This window comes from Elephas maximus, chromosome 1 (genome assembly GCF_024166365.1).
Source record: "Elephas maximus indicus isolate mEleMax1 chromosome 1, mEleMax1 primary haplotype, whole genome shotgun sequence".
NCBI lineage: Eukaryota > Metazoa > Chordata > Mammalia > Proboscidea > Elephantidae > Elephas > Elephas maximus.
In genome coordinates this window covers 217277492-217295536 of record NC_064819.1, presented here as the reverse complement: position 1 = coordinate 217295536, position 18045 = coordinate 217277492, and the positions used below count along the sequence as shown (strand labels likewise).

General features: G+C 38.8%; 1 protein-coding gene across 1 annotated transcript in view; it reads right to left on the bottom strand.

Moving 5' to 3' along the window:
- Positions 1 to 18045, bottom strand: part of GRM1 (glutamate metabotropic receptor 1) — a 485985-nt gene that overhangs the window by 57684 nt on the left and 410256 nt on the right. Inside the window, exon 6 of the mRNA XM_049903091.1 lies at positions 5470 to 5596. Within this exon, the coding sequence (XP_049759048.1) occupies positions 5470 to 5596 (127 nt within the window). The remainder of the gene's footprint in view (positions 1 to 5469; positions 5597 to 18045) is intronic.

The window sequence follows — 18045 nt, the reverse complement described above, 5'->3', positions numbered from 1 at the left end:
GCAGTTATACTGATGAGACCTACAAGATTAGATAGTGTCTTAAGCCAATCTCTTTTGAGATATAAAAGAGAGAAGCAACTGGAGAGACATGGGAACCTCATACCACCGAGAAAGTAGAGCTGGGAGCAGATGCTCCTAGACCAAGGGAAGATTGATGACAAGGACCTTCCTCCACAACCAACAGAGAGAGAGAGCCTTCCCCTGGAGCTGACACCCTGAATTTGGACTTGTAGCCTACTAGACTTTGCCACAATTACAACCAGAATGTTCCTTAGAAGCAAGGATGGCAAGACTACGTCTCACATACTTTGGATATGTTATCAGGAAGGATCAGTCCCTGGAGGACATCATGCTTGGTAAAGTACAGGGTCATCAAAGAAGAGGAAGACCCTCAACAAGACGGATTGACACAGTGACTGCAACAATGGGCTCAAGCATAACAAGGATTGTGAGCATGGCGCAGGACTGGGTAGTGTTTTGTTCTGTAGTACATAGGGTCGCTATGACTCGGAACTGACTGGACAGCACCAAACAACAACAACATGTCTAAGATAAAATAGATAACCACACAGGGAGTCCTTGGGACTTGTTTTCTTGCTCAAGCCTGGAAAATCTTGGGTCGTTCACCTGCATATGCCCAGTTTCTCACAAAATGTCCGGCCCAAAGCAGGCTCTAGTATACACTGTAAAATTAAATAAATGAGTAGAAAATAGTGTGAGAAGTTACAACAACCATTGGGATGGGGAAAAATAGTTAAATTTAGCTATTTTAGCATTTCTAACTTAGTATTTCTATTTTTCACTGAGAAAATTTAGTGTAGTCTGTCTCTTTGAAGAATCTTCTTAAATTATTTGACTTATTTTAAGAAGTAAGTCGTATTGAATTACATGTAATTGGTCCCATGAATCATTAATATGCTGAAGTTATATATCTTGGTAGAAGAGATCCCTATTTATGAGTTATAAGAAACAAAGTGTGAAATTTAAAAGCTGAATTAAAATATCCATTTTCCAGAGAAGATAGGAGAAACTTAGCAACTTCTGCAAAAGAATTTCCCTAAGAAATATACCAATTTTTCTTTACACCCAAAAGGCAATATATTCTAATGAAAATATACATTCACTCATAAGCCATTTTCATTAATATCAGTACTTTAGAGCACATGTAGAAAGTAAATATCTCATACAATAATTTTTAAGTATATTTTAACAAATTCTACCCTCAGTAATAAATGCCATTTTCCAAAGAAGAATGATTTCTCATTTTCATTAAAATACAGTCAAAATATCTGCACATAAAAACAGAACACCTACTTAAAGGCAATGCATTTACTTTTCTGGGTATCTACAGATTTTTAGTATTCTGTTCCTGTGGGTTTTCCTTTTCACACCTACCGCTACCATGGCAACAACCAACAACACATTGCCATATATTGCGTGCTTGCTCTGTGCCTGACAAGGCACCAAGTGGCAAATTTAATCTCATTTTCCATCCATGTATGAAATTGAAAGGAATGTAGAAACAATAAATAATAGGTATCATTAATACATAGATAAAAATCAGTACAGGATATGTATGTTCTGAAAGACTGTAAACATAAGATTTGAAAAATAGTCTGGATATCCTGATCCAAGAGTAACTGCTTGCCCATTGCTATTAGATAAAGGAAGAATCTGAGTTGTTTCCTGGCTCAATTCCCTTGAATATTACAAGTGACCTTTGCACATGGGATAGATGATAGTATGTTAAACCTTTAGAAAGATAATTGCATTAATATCCACGTATTTATAGTCAGGGAGGAAACCCTGGTGGCATACTGGTTAAGTGCTACGGCCACTAACCAAAAGGCAGTTCAAATCCACCAGGCACTGCTCGGAAACTCTATGGGGCAGTTCTATTCTGTTCAATATGGTCGCTATGCATCGGAATTGACAACAACAGGTTTTTTGTTTTTTTTTTTTTAATAGTCAAGGGGGATATCTTTTATACTGTACCAAGTTAAAGAGTCATAATTATTGCTGGTGATCATTCAATAGTGGACAGGTAATGTACCCACAATGGAGGACCCCAGTGAGGAAAATACCTGACTTTGTGTTCTTTTTGAGGAGTCCAGCTCCTGGCTAAAAACCTATGTATGATTTTTCAGGCCTGATCATAGTCAATTACAAAGGTTTTACCCAGCAGGCCACAGGGGAAAGCTCTCCTCCCTAATCAGACTTGGTGTACAGCCAATGCATTGCAGTCACTGAAAGGTGTCAGTCAAGGACTCGAGCCCCCTGAGCAGCCATGCTCTTTCACATATCTGTATTCCTAGCCCAGGTGCTTCAATATGGAGGCCTCTTTATCAAGGCGCTTCAGCAGAGAACTTCCTCAGGTGCCTCTGCTGAAGCCTCCTTAACGGGAGGAAGGGGGAGGGTCCTTGAAGACACTTTTTCCCCACTCTGACACAGTATTCAGTTCTTTTCCACCACCACCCTCTCCCTGACCCTGAGGTCCATAAAACTGCAGGAGCCTTTTGTTTGGGGCTTCCGTAGCAGTGATGTAGTCCCCACATCTGTGCTGATCCATCTGGGCACTGTTCCTAGAGAAATATGGCACAGGGGAGAACGTGCGCTATCTCAGGGTTTGACCTCTTGCTTGTACTCTTGTTTAATCATTGATTGTTTTTTATTGATTAAAGACTTAACTGTTACTTGCATTTTGCCTTGTCTTAATCAGCTACTTCGGACAGACATCTGGCAGCTCAGCTTAGCTCCCTCAGCTCAGCTCAACTCCCTGACACTTTTATTACAAAATATTATATTTATTTTTTTTGTTTTAATAATGTTTTTCAATAGAATAGAAGCTCTTTTCCATGTATGAGACAAATCTTAATCAAAATGAACACAGAGCAGTGAGAACAATGTATTTGGGAAAACTCCAGAGAATGCAGACAAGAGAAACACTCTTGTATCTCAAAGCCAGGACTTCAGACTTCTACGATCAGCTGGGGGAACAGTTCAGTTTTGTCTTTGAGACTCTTCTTAGGTCAGCTAGGATCTCAGTTGAATAGCAGAGAGGAATGACTATTAAGTCAACCCCAGTTCTCAAACAAAGACCTAAGGAGACTTGCTTACTCAAAAAAAAAAAAAAAAAAGAGGGGAGCAGAGAGCACAGACTATGTAGGAGGATAAAGATTTAAAGAAAGACAAATTATGCATGGGAGGGAAGGTCTGAGACCAAAGGAAGTTGGAAAAATTTTTCCAAGCCAGACTAGTCTATTACCTTAACCACAGGATAAATGTTACAACAAGAGAGCTTTAGACCCACAGGCAAAAAACCCTGGATTCTCATTGTGGTTTCTGTATTAAGTAATCAGGTTGACCTAGACGAGCCCCTTTTCTCTGATTCTCTCATTTTAAGAAACACTTATTAAGCATCTGTTATGTTCAAGGCACCAAGTATGCTCCAGACCAGTTTCTCACTAGGTGGAACAAGGACTAAACACATCAGAACCTGCTGGGTCCCACTCTAGAAATACTAAATAGGAATCTCTGGAGGTGGGTAATTTTGGGGTAATTTTTAGGCACATTAAAGTTTCAGAACCACTTTTCAGCTAGAGAATAAAAAATGAGTGAGATTCAGTTTGTACTTTCAAAAATATTCTGATCTAATTTCCTTTTCTTTAAAAAAAAAGTCCTTTGTTCGAGATGATTTATGAAAGCTTTCTGATACTCATTTTAGTTTAACTGTTTTTTCTAATAAGATGAATAGTTTGTGAGGTACTCTCGATTAATAATTATAACTTTAATTATTTGACAGGGTTCTACTTACCCAGTCATTTTCAATGTGTTTTGAACAAGCCATGTAATTTCTTTGTATACTCTTATTTGGAAACAAGTTTAAAAAAAAAAAAAAGGTCAAACACCAGTCAGGAATGTTACACTCTTTGATGATTTCCCACAGTACCCAGGGAAGCACAGGATCAGGAGATGAAGAACTCGGCTTGGCCTATAACTGGTTATGTGACCTTGGGCACATTACTTTGCCTCTCTAGCTACCTCTTTCTGAGATGAGGGGTTAGACTACTCTGATGACCAAGTCTCTATGGCTCTATTACTCTTTAAATTCTTAAGTAGTATTTGTGTAACACCTCTCGCTTGTGAGCTTGTTCCTCAAACCAAAAAACAAAACCTGTTGCCATCAAGTCAATTCTGACTCATAACAACCCTATAGGACACAGTAGAACTGCCCCATGGCTGTAATCTTTACAGAAACAGACTGCCACATCTTTCTCCCTTGGAATGGCTGGTGCGTTTGAACCGCCAACCTTTTGGTTAGCAGCCGAGTGCTTAACCACTGGGCCACTAGGGCTCCTCGAGCTTTTTTCAGGGTCAATGAAAAACAAAATTCATGTATATTAACCTTGCTCTTAAATTTTTTTTTTTTTTTTTTTTTTTGCTCTTAGGAAACATTAACTCATATAATCAATCCATCTGAGTCTCATTGGTTTTACTAGCGAACCATGACTTACATTCATTCATCCCTCCCCGTTCCTACTGCAGCTGTGCTAGTCTATGCCCTTCGAAAGTACTCACTTGGGCCAATGTAATAGCTTCCTAACTTCTGTGTCTAACATCTTCTCTCTACACTCCTCCGTACTGCCACCAGAGGCATCTTTATGAAATGCAGATATCATGATGTCATTCACCACTCAAAAATCCTTCAGTAGTTCTCCTGGGCTTAAAGCCAAATTCCAAATACTTAGGAAGAGGTCATGCAAAGGCCCTTTACTGTCACTGCCAGTGTTCCTGTCCAGCATCATTTCTTGGCTTCTCTTCTACCTGTCTCCAACCAATCCCAAATACTTGTTCCATGGTTTTCCCCAAATATATATAAGCTCTCATGTTTCCCATGTTCTACTTTCTGTCTGGATTTCCTTTCATCTCCTTGTATGTCTAACAAACATTACATTACTTTATAAATATCTTCATTATAGTAACAATTTTGTTAAATTATATTTTTTTCCATGTTCTTCCCTGATGCATTTTAAGCAAAATAAAATCTGGGACTGTGTCTCTTTTATCTTTGTACTTTTAGGGCCTTCAATAACACCCTCACATATAGCAGATGCTCAAGAAATGTTTTTAAACATAAATATAAATTCAGGTGACTGGAAATACCTGCAAATACAATTTATAAAGAGAAAAACAGAAAGTAACTCTGTAACAGAATATCCTACCACACTTCCATTCACTTTTATTTAGGTTTAAATGAATTCTCCTTTCCAATACAGATCACGGATAACTTATAAGAGCATTGTGCTTACCCCTTGCCATGAGCAAGATGAAGTACACACTGTACTTGAACACTGAAAAGGACATGAGCGAATGGCTCACATGCTGTAACTGGAGCATGGCCTTGGAGGGATTAGCACACTAGAAAGACCAACAATCGGGGGAAAAGTGTACAAGTGAGGCCACTCCTACCTGTTAGGTCGGCATTGGGCCACCATCCCAAGTCGCAAGCTTTGCAGGTGAACTCATCTTGCACATATTCATTCTCCTTGCAAGCGGTGCAAATCCAGCAGCAGCTCACTTCCCCTTTCCGTATGACCTGCAACATAGGGATAGTGTATATGTCTTAAGGATGCTTTCTCCAGAAAGGCTTCTATTTCAGGTGAGGACTGGTTCCAGAAAGGCTTCTATTTCAGGTGAGGACTGGTTCTAGAAAGGCTTCTGTTTCAGGTGAGGACTCGTTTTCATATTATGATTAAAAAAAAAAACTTTGAAAAAGATTTTATACACCAAGAAACCTTGAGAAGGTTGTTTGGATATACCTGATTCTCTTAAGTTCAGAAGTGAATGTCACTTCATTCCGTTCTGGGTTTGAAGGCTTTTCAACAATAATTTATTTTATGAAAAGGAAATGATTACACATTCTAGCAGAGTTAAAAATGCAACAGTTCAATTTTATCCTTGTTTCTATTGATCCTTATTATTTGCTCTCAGAAATGTAAGATTTATGCCTTTTTTCCTTCTCTGAAAAATCAAGTAGTCTTTACCACAAAAGTTCGTATATAATAAAACCACATTAATTCATAAAAACTGAGGAATTATGAAATTTTATTATAATTATGAAAGTCTAAATTACAGATAACTTCTTTCAAGAGTAACTTTTATACACATAAAAGCAGATTGATAGCTAAGAAGTATAAGCAGTTATTGACTGTGTCTAGCTTGCTCTAATGAATTCAAAAGATCACATCGATTGTTGGAAGACAATAATCAGTCCAAAATTACTGAAGAGTTGTTCATCATATGAGCAGTTTAAATTTTCCTCCATTTTCAGCCTGCTTAGTAAGCAGTTTTGTACTTACACAACATGAAAATAAACATCATAACACATTGTAATTAAGGGGAATTTTTTTTTTTTTGTCAGCACAAGATTAGTTCTTGTTTTTATGTCAAATTGGAGCCCTGGTGGCACAGCGGTTAAGAGCTCAGCTGCTATCCAAAAGGTCGTCAGTTCAAGTCCACCAGATGCTTCTTGGAAACCCTAGGGGGGCAGTTCTACTCTATCCTATAGGGTGGCTATGAGTAGGAATTGACTCAATGGAAATTTTTTTTTTTTTTGTTGACAATTTCTACCTTTTATTGAAGTATTTAGTACATTTACATTCAATATAATTATCAGTGTGGTTAGATTTAAATCTATCATCTCGTCAGGTTTTCTTCTGTCTGTCCCATCTGTTGTTTCTCCTCTTTCCCGTTTCTCTGTTTCTTTTGAATTAAATGATAACTTATTATTCCATTTTATCTCTAATAGTGGCTCACTAGCTAAACTTCGTTTTATTGTTTTAGTGGTTGCTCTAGGGTTGATAATATGTACCATCAACTTATCACAATCTACATTTAAATAATATTATGTTACTTTATATATAATGTAAAAACCCTACAGCAATATTCTTCCATTTCCCCCCATTCTTTGTGTTATTGTTGCAATACATTTTACTATACCAATTTTATAACTCCTACAGTGCATTTTTATTATTTTTGCTTTAAACAGTCAATTATCTTTGAAATAAATTTTTGAAATTAAAAAAATATTATATTTTATATGTAACACACATAATATATATATGCCATACTTTTACCATTTCTGGTCTTCTTCATTCCTTTTTTTTTTTTTTTCTTTTTAATCTGGTATCATTTTCTTCTGCCTGAAGAACCTTCTTTAATGTTTATTGTAGTTCTGGTCTGAGAATTATAACTTCTCTCAGCTTTTATTTGTTTGAAAAATACTTTAACTTGTCTTCACTTTTGAAAAATGTTTTCACTTGGTATTTAAGTTTAGATTGACTTTTTTTTTCCCACCCTTTCAGTGCTTTAAAGATGTCATTCTATTGCCCTTGAGAATAAAATTCTGGGTTGAAAGTTTTTTTTTTTCCTTTAAAAATTCATTTTTTTCTCACTTTGCTTATAGTTTATTTTTTTTTTCATTTCAACCATTTTTTGTGGTAAATATGCTTGTAACCATAAATTTACCATTTCAAAATTCTTTGGTGTGCAATTGAGTGACATTAATTGTATCCACCATTTTGTAGGACTATGAGAAGTCTGCTGTAATGCCTATTTTGTTTCTCCACATGTAACGTGCATTTTTTTTATCTGGCCGCTATTGAAATTTTTCTTTTTAGCACTTTTTTTTACAATTTAATTTTGTTTTCTTTATGTTCCTTGGAATTTTTTTGAGCTTCATGGATTTGGGGTTTATGTTTTTCATTACATTTGAATCATTTCAGCCATTATTTCTTCAAGTATTTCTTCTTGCCTACATCTCTCTCCTGTTCTTTTGTGGCTTCAATTATACCTCTTAATAATTATTACTCAGGTTACTGAGATTCTGTTCATTTCCTCTTAGTTTCTTTTTTTTCTTTCTTTCTCTGTCTTTCTGTGCCTCATTTGGCTATTTTCTATCTATGTTTTTAAATCCACTGATCTTTTCTTCTGTAATCTTAATATGCTGACAATCCCATCCATCTCCAGAAAGTTCTATTTTGTCCTTTGTTTTGTATCTTCTATTTGTCTTCTCATTATATTTATGTTTTCTTTTTAGTTTTTTAACATGAGTGTAGAGTAAGTGTTTTAATGTCCTTGACTCCTAATTCTATCATCAATGTTATTTCTGGGAATGATTGATTTTTCTCCTGGTAAGGTGTTATATTTTTGTACTTCGTTATACGTCTAAAAATTTTTTACCAGATTCTGGACATTGCATACATTAAGATGTAGAGCGGTGTGTGTGTGTGTGTGTGTGTGTGTGTGTGTGTGTGTGTGTGTATATATATGCTGTTATTGTTAGGTTCCATTGAGTCAGTTCTGACTCATAACGACCCTATGTACCATAGAACAAAACCCTGCCGGGTCCTGCGCCACACTCATAATTATTGTTATGCTTAAGCCTGTTGTTGTAGCCACTGTGTCAATCCATCCATATATATATATATATTTTTTTTTTTTTGGTAAATTTTTTTAAGAAGTGGTAGACTTTGTTCTGGCAGGCAGTTGAGTTACCTGAAGATAAGTTTGCTCCTTTAAAGACTTGTTTTTAACATTTTTAGGGCAAATCTAGAATAGTCTTTGTCCTAGGAATACTTTAGCCTCATTATTAAGATGTGACCCTTTAAGGTCTCTGCCGATTTCCTTGTGGACTCAACAAGATCTCTCCACTATGGCTGGAGGAAATTGGAACAATTCCTGGCTCTCTGTGAGCTCTGGAAATGGTTTGACATTCAGCTTCCCAGTAATTGTTCTTTTCTTGGACTCTTAGGATCTGTCCCCACTCATGTGCAGATTGGTATTCAGTCAAATACTCAAAGAATTCCTATACTAATTTCTTTAACTCTTTTTCTACATAAATTCTTCCTCTCCTTTATTCTGCCTTTTAAATTCTAGCTACCTTGGTCTTCCCAAACGCTGATATTTGTCGTCTCAATTTAGCAAGACTGCCAACCTATGTTTGCATTTCCTCTCCCTGAACTTTAATCGGAAATATCCTCCAGGAAAAAAAAAAATCTGGATGTTTTTAGGGCTCAACTTGTTTGTTTGTCTTGCCTGTAGGATCAAAATCCTGCACTTTATTCCAACATCTCAACACAGTTGTTTCATATATTTTTTTCAAGTTTTCTAGCTGTCTACAGCAGAAGGCTAACTCTGGACCCTGTTACTCTCTCATTGCTAAGAGCAGAAGTCCCTTTCTAACACATTAAAAATTATCAAACATTCCAACATGTAAAGTTAGAAATTAAACCATAAATATTGCCATACTTTAAAATCACACGAACTCTAGCCTTCATGGAAATAAACCTATCTTCTTGCAGATCACGTTGAAATTCATACCACTACTTTAAAATTATATAAAAATATCAAATTGCAAATATTTTCAGAAAATGCAAAAGGTTTTCTTTTTCTTCTTTCACTTAACTTCAAAAAATAGGATCAAATTAAGTGTTTCTGAAAAACTCCCATCTATCTTCAGAATAGTCATAGGGTCATAGGAAATTTGCACTCCAAATAATCAATTTTTCTATATGGTATGAGAAAAATTGAATTAAAAAATGAATACGACTTTCTTATTTTAATTAGGATAAGCAATACAGTGTGTTACTATGATGCTGAACAGGTTTAAGTGGAGCTTCCAGACTTTTTTTTTTTTCCAGACTAAGTCGGACAAGGAAGAAAGCCTGATGATCTGTTTCTGAAAATCAGCCAGTGAAAACCCTATGGTGCTCAGTGGTCTAATCTGCAACCAATCATGGGGATGGCTAGGACCTGTGAACGTTTCATTCTACTGTGCGTGGGGTTGCCAATGAGTGCATGTGGCCAACGTGATGGCAGCTAACAATAACAACAAGAGTTATCATAATATACTATATGTCTCTCAACCGGCTTTCTCTTATTCTTTCCCTGTAAAATTAATAGTACTTGTTAGGCAAATTCAAAAGGTAATAAAACTAAACAAACTTATTTATGCAAGATGACTCTGCCCACAGGTAGATTCTATGAGTAACTGGCACATTGAAAGCATTTAAAATTAGCTTTTGATCAACTGAATAAATGGATAATCAGATTATACCTTTAATACAGAAGAAAAAATGGGATGGGACTACTGAAATGGAGTTTATTACTTCTTTCTGCAGCCACCAAATGTGTGTACTTTTGCAGTACAATGTCTGTAATGTGTGGCTTGTCTTTTCTGTTTTTAGAGCCACCCTTCTGTTCTTAGGCTTCATCGCCATACACCTGAATTATGGTCCAAACTTCTTAGTTTCATAACATTCCTCCAATTTCTTCTCACTCCGAAGTACTAGCACATAGCTGCCAAGAACATCTGAACAGACAGTAGGCTCCTTAAGGGAAGGGACTATGTAAACCGTTCACCACGTTTCTAGAGCATAGTCATCATTAGTTACCAAGAACACATACAAACCAACACTTACTTCCATCCAGTCACTTCCAACTCATAATGACCCTATAGGACAGAGTAGAACAGCCTCATAGGGCTTCCAAGTGTGGATGCAGACCCCTACATCTTTCTCCCGCGGAGTGGCTGGTGGGTTCAAACCACCAAACTTTTGGTTAGCAGGGCTCCTTCAAGGATACACGGTAGGTAATTAATGAATAAATGCCACATTAAATCTTTTTTAAAAAATATAATTAGGCTACTCAAGGGACATTAGTGGCTTCCTATTGCAATACTATTGAAATATAAGCTCTTCAGTCAGGTCCCAGGCTTTGTTTCTGCACCTTTGTCTGTTGTTAATTTCTTATGTAAGTGTGCCAAACAAGGGCAGGTGGCCTTTGTACCATCTTCTCCTTATATCCTTATTAACATTCACTTAACTGTTTCTTTTGTTTGTTTTGGAGGGAGGTTTCAAGTGGGGTAGAGACATCATATGATTTATTTTTCATTGGATTTTTTTTTAATAGAATTGTACTAAGAGCCCTGGTGGCACAGTGGTTAAGAGCTTGGCTGCCAACCAAAAGATTGACAGTTTGAATCTACCAGCAGCTACTTGGAAACTCTATGGGGCAGTTCTACTTTGTTCTATGGGATTACTATAAGTCAGCATCAATTTAATGACAATGGATTTGGTTTTCGTATGCTAGAACCTAGGTGGGGAATAGACTTTAAGGAGGGCAGGAGAAATTGTGTGTGTGTATGAGTGTGTGTCTTAGTTATGTAGTGCTGCCATAACAGAAATACCACAAGTGGATGGCTTTAACAAAGAGAAATTTATTTTCTCACAGTCTAGTACATTACAAGTCCAAATTCAGGGTGTCAGTCCCAGGGGAAGGCCTTCTCTCTCCATTGGCTCTGGAGGAATTTCCTTGTCCTCAATCTTCCCCTGGTTGAAGAGCTTCTCAGGCGCAGGTACCCTGGGTCCAGAGGACATGCTCTGCTACTGCTTTCTTGGTGGCCTGAGGTCCCCAACTCTCTGCTTGCTTCCTTTCCTTTTATCTCTTGAGAGATAAAAGGTGGTGAAGGCCACACCCCAGGGAAACTCCTATTATCTTGAATCAGGGAGGTGATCTGAGTAAGGGTGGTATTACAATCCCTAATCCTCTCCACATAAAATTACAATCACAAAATGGAGCGCAACCACACATGGCCTAACCAAGTTGATACACACATTTTTTAACCCACAAAAACCCAGTGCCATCGAGTTGATTCCGACTCGTAGTGACCCTATAGGACAGAGTAGAACTGCCCCATAGAGTTTCCAAGGATCGCCTGGTGGATTCAAACTGCCAACCATTTGGTTAGCCATAGCACTTAACCACTATACCACCAGAGTTTCTTACACGTTTTTTAGGGGGACATAATTCAATCCATGACATTCTATCTACGCTTTGGCCCCCAAAAACTCACATCCTTGCAACAAGCAAAACATATTCACCCTACCATTTCATAGCAAAAGTCTTAACTCCAAGTCCAAAATCCAAAAATTCCTCTTCATCTGTGAAATCTAGAATACAAGTTATAGCTTCCAATCATACAATGGCAGAACAGACACAAGCTAGACAGTTCCATTACAAATGGGAGAAACTGAAGGGAAAGCAGGGATAACAGTCACCAAGCAAGTCAGCAGAACACATTAACATTAGCTTTGAAAGCTTTGAAAATAATGCTCTGTTCTCTGAGACCATTTACACAATGACCCTGCCCCTCAGCCTCTGGGTATTGGCCATGCTCTCCAGATTCTGAGCAGAGGCCTCTCGGCTCTGGGCTTCAGCTCTGCTTTCCAGTCCCACTGGGACAGCAACTCTGCCCCCGCCCCCGCCCCCCCCCCCCCCCCGCTTTAGGCGCACCATTCTCCTAGTCCATCTGAGTGGCAACTCCACCCTTAGAAACACCAGAGGGCGTGGCTCCACCCTTTGAAACCCCTGAGGTCATGGCCATTCCTTTTGAGACAGGCAGCTCAGTTTCTTGCGTTCCTTGTCTGTTCAGCTTCTGTTTCCTGGTTTCTTGGCCTCTCAGCTCCTCGGGCCTCACACCTGCATCTGCCCTGCTGGGGCAAATATTCCAAGCTCGGTAGCTCCACCATTAAGTACCAGGAAGTACCCCACTCAGCCAGGAAGCCTCCTGCACACAGGCACTCAGCTCTCTGGCACTGTGGGTCGGCAAGCCTAGCTCCACCCATAAGTGCACGGAGGCACCCCACTCTGCCAGGAAGCTTCCCTTGCACAGGCACTCAGCTCTCTCGCTCCGTGGCTTGGCTCCAGCGCCGTATCGTACTGGTCTCCTGGTTCTGCTGCTGCTGGTTCTCTGCTGTTGCCACTTCTCTGCCGCTGCAGGTTCTGTACTGCACTGGTCCTCTGCCACTGTCACAACTCTATCCATTCAGTTTCAAAACCGCTTCCACATTTTAGGTATCTAGTTTTTTTTTTTTTTTATTAGAGCAGCACCCCCACCCTCTCAGTACAAATTCTATCTTGGCTATCTAGTGCTGCCATAACAGGAATACCACAAGTGAATGGCTTTAACAAAGAGAAATTTATTTTCCCACAGTCTAGTAGGTTACAAGTCCAAATTCAGGGTGTTGGCTCCAGGGGAAGGCTTTTTCTCTCTGTTGGCTCTGGAGGAATGTCCTTGTCTTCAATATTCCCCAGGTCAAACAGCTTCTCAAGCAAGGGATCCCAGGTCCAAAGGATGCACTCTGCTCCTGTGCTGCTGTCTTGGTGGTATGAAGTCCCCAACTCTCTGCTTGCTTCCCTTTAAGGTGGTTCAGGCCACATCCCAGGGAAACTCCCATTACCTTGGATCAGGGAGGTGACCTAAGTAAGGGTGGTGTTACAATCCCTAATCCTCTCAACATAAAATTACAGTCTTAAAATGGCGGACAACCACACATGGCCTAACCAAGTTGACACACACATTTTGGGGGGGGGACATAATTCAATCCATGACAGCATGTGTGTGTGTGTGTGTGTGTGTGTGTGTGTGTGTGTGTGTGTGTGTTGTTTTAACCCATGGCAACTCCAGGCTCTAACATGGAGCCCAAAGTACCTTAAATACCAAATATATTTGAATAAAAGAGTTAATACTACCTTTCATTTAGAATGTCATCTTTCCTAACTTAGTCCATCTATATCACAACTTCTATTTATTTATTTTAATTTTATTGTGCTTTAGGTGAAAGTTTAGAGTGCAAATTAATTTCTCATTCAAAAATGTACACACAAATTGTTTCGTGACATTGGTTGCAATTCCCACAGTGTGTCAGCATTCTCCCCCTTTCCAACCTGGGCTCCCTATGCCCATTCATCCAGTTTTCCTGTTCCTTCCTGCTCTTCCCTCTTGCCTTTCAGCAGGAATTGCCCATTTGGTCTTGAATACCTGATTGAACTCAGAAGCATATTCCTCACATGTGTTACTATTTGCTCTATAGGCCTGTCTAATCTTTGGCTGAAAAGTGGGCTTTGGGAGTGCCCCGAAGTTCTGAGTTAGTTGGGTGTCCACAGGCCATAGTCTCGGGGGTTCTTCCAGTCTGTCAGAGCAGTAAGTCTGATCTTTTTTTGTGAATTTGAATTTTGCTTTACATTTATGTCCTGCTCTGTCTGGGACCCTCTATTGTGATTCCTGTCAGAGAGGACAGTAGTGACTATATTACTGCTTTTAGATGCAAAAGTCACACGTTCCAACAAGTATTTCTGGAGCAGTAAGCCCATTTACCACCACATGTCTGTCAGCTTGTCAGGCTGGATTCAGAAGAGGATGTGGAATGAGGGATATCATTGCTGATGTCAGATGGATCCTAGCTAAAAGCAGAGAACATCATAAAGATGTTTACCTGTGTTTTATTGACTATAAAAAGGCATTTGACTGTGTGGATCATAACAAATTATGGATAACATTTCAAAGAATGGGAATCCCAGGATACTTAATTGTGCTCGTGTAGAACCTGTACATAGACCAAGAGGCAATTGTTTGAACAGAGCAAGGGGATACTGTGTGGTTTAAAGTCAGGAAAGGTGTCCATCAGGGTTGTGCCCTTCCACCATACTTATTCAATCTGTATGCTGCGCATATAATCCAAGAAGCTGAACTATATGAAGAAGAACAGGGGATCAGGATTGGAGGAAGACTCATTAACAACCTGCAATATGCAGATGATACAACCTTCACTTGCTGAAAGTGAAGAGGACTCGAAGCACTTACTGATGAAGATCAAATGCTACAGCCTTCAGTATGGATTGTACCTCAACATAAAGAAAACAAAAATTCTCACATCTGAACCAATAAATAAAATCATGATAAACGAAGAAAATATTGAAGTTGTTAACAACTTCATTTTACTTGGATCCACAATCAATGGCCATGGAAGCAGCAGTCAAGAAATTAAATGACATATTACATTGGGCAAATCTGCCGCAAAAGACCTCTTCACAGTGTTGAAAAGCAAAGATATTACATTGAGGACTAAGGTGTACCTGACCCAAGCCATGGTATTTTTGATTGTCTCATATGCATGGGAAAGTTAGACAATAAAGAAGGAACACTAAAGAATTGATGCCTTCAAATTATGGTCTCAGTGAAGAATATAGAATACACCATGGACTGCCAGAAAAACAAACAAATTTGTCTTGGAAGAAGTACAGCCAAAATGCTCCTTGGAAGCCAGGATGGCAAGACATGATTTGGGCATGTGATCAGGAGGTACCAGTCCCTGGAGAAGGACATCATTCTTGGTAAAGTACAAGGTCAGTGAAAAAGGAAGACCCTCAACCAGACGAATTGACACAGTGGCTACAACGATGGGCTTCAGGATTACAATAATTGTGAGGATAGCATAGGCCTGGGCACTGTTTCATTCTGTTATACATAGGGTTGCTATGAGTTGGAACTGACTTGATGGCACCTAACAACAACAGGCCCATCTAAATATTATCTTACTTGGAGTTCTCTAATAACTGAAATTCTGTTGGTAGTTTGTCATGACAGATAGCTTTTGTCCTCTCATTGTTTCATATATTTGTAGTAAATAGGTTTCATTCAGAAACTTTTTTTTAAAATCTTGTATTATCTCTAACTTATGTTCTAATCCCCTTGATGTCACAAATGTTTTTGATTATTTTTATATTTGGCTTAATAACTGATACGTCTTTTGCATACAGTATATCCTAGATAACTGAATAAAGTATTGTTTAATTTTTGTCACAATAAAACACTTTTTATGACAGCTCTGAGTCATTCTAAAGGTTTTAATATTTTATTGAAACTTCCCTTTCAGGACCAATGCTTATTAAGACAGAAGACCTGCCTGATTGTTTTTAGATCCTTCATCACTGTGCTGTTTGTTAGCTATACTAAGTGATCTGCTGCGGCACACGATACCATGATTCAATTACATATACATTGCAAGAGTCTTTAAGCATGTATACCATAGGAAATCGAAAGTAACTATGGATAGAACAAAACAGTGAAATTTTTCTTCAGAAAAAAAATGCCTGAAAGACTAAATAATGAAATTGTGTCTACTCCAGTAAGAACTGGAGGAGACTCAGCTATAAGCAAGAAGAGTTAGCTCTGCCTCTGCCCTCCTGTGGCCCCATACACCTGGCACCCTCTAGGAGAGCTTCTGCAACAGTGGACTCTAATTGCTTTTATGTCTGTTCCCCAGCTACACTATGAATACCTCAAAGGAAGGAACTGTGTTTAAGTTTCCTTTTTATTCACAGGACTGGCATAGTAGTTCCTGGAACATAGTAAGTACTTTACAACGTATATGGAAGAAAGGAAGAAAATAATGTAGAAGATGAAGTAAAGAGAAGAAGTGAAAATTAATAATTCAAAGGTAATGAATAAGAGGAAATTAAGGAGAGCCTTTAGAACTAAAATAAATAAATAACAGTATAGGTAAATCCCAAACCTAAGTAGGAAAATGTAATAAAAACTATATAAAAATATAAAATGGTCACACTAACCCATTGCCAGTGAGTCAATTCCAACTCATAGTGACCCTATAGGACAGAGTAGAATTGCCACATAGGGTTTCCTAGATTGTACATCTTTACAGAAGCAGACCACTGCATTTTTCTGTCATGGAGCAAATGGCAGGTTCTAACAGTCAACCTTTTGGTTAGCAGCCAAGCACTTTAACCACTGTGCCACCAGGTTTCCTAAGTAGATCGTAAGAACTGATATATATTGAGGCAGGCTATTTTTTATGTGCTAGACTCACACTAACCTTCACAACCACTCCACGAGGCGGAGCTCATTGTATATATTTTACAAATGATGAAATAGCTCCAGAGGGGATAAATAATTTGTGCAAATCTTAGTCACATTATCTCCAAGAGTTAAACTTGTCCCAGTATAAGAATGGCTACAAGAGTGATGGCATATGCTAAGAACTGAAATTAAATCTCAGAGATTGGCAGGTATGTATTCAATTAATCCACCTTCATTTAGTGGTTCAGTGTGGCAGACACGGTGCTGTGCACTGCGGATGAATAAATGAAAAAGGTAATCTTTGTGGTTAAAAAAATGTTAAGGAGCTCAAAACTCAATAATGTACTAAGTGTCCTGCTAGAAGGAGGAACACCACACTTATACAGAGCACGTATGTTCATCCATTCATTCATTCACAATATGCATTTTGAGTGCTTACAATGTGCAAGGCACTGTACTAAGGCTGGAAATAATGAGCAAAACAAATGCTCTCTCTACTCTTGAGGAGCTGTCATTCTAGAGGAGGGCTTTGGAGAAAACTGAAGCAAGAAAAGGAATAGGCACAGAGCAGTGACCAGGGTGAGGCAAAGGAAGTGCGTGGGGCAGAAAAGTGAAACAGGCAGTCACCCACAGGTTGTGCAAATACCCACCCTGAACTTGCACAGACTCAACAATGTCTCCTTAGATTCTCTGCCCCAGGCACCTCGCTGGCCTTACCCTAGTCCAGCCGTAATAGGGCAGTATCTGGAAGAGGGGGTAGTAATTTTGCATATGTTGGTTAGATAAGGCCTTACTAAGACATTGCCATTTGAGTAAAGACTTGAGAGAGGAAAGGGCATAGGCCGTGAAGATACGAGGTAGAAGAGTGTTCCAGGCAAAGGGAAAAGCTAGAGCAAAGGCCAAGTAGTAGTGTTCTCTGCATCCTTATACTTTTGCTCTCCTCCTCTAGTTTTCTATATGGATGTTATACTTCAGTAAACGTTAACTTAAAAAGGAAATGGGCCCTGCTTCTGTCATTTCACCTTCAAGACATCGTAGCCCAGCTGAGCCCCTGCTCTGCCCGATATTGCGTGATTCAGCAGCAGTTCCCATTGGGACCTGGCCCAGAAATGAGTGACAGGCTGCACATGAAGCTAAGGTGGTCACCACAAAGTCTACCAACCAGGAGACCAACATAGATACTGTCTGGGAGAGAGGTGAAATGTAGGTATTACTCAGAGTGGATGCAGAGAAATTAAAGATAATTTGATGAAATTTCTTATTATAACCAACACTTGTGAAAATTCTTCCTCATCCAGAGAGACTGAAATAATCTCATGTTTTTCACA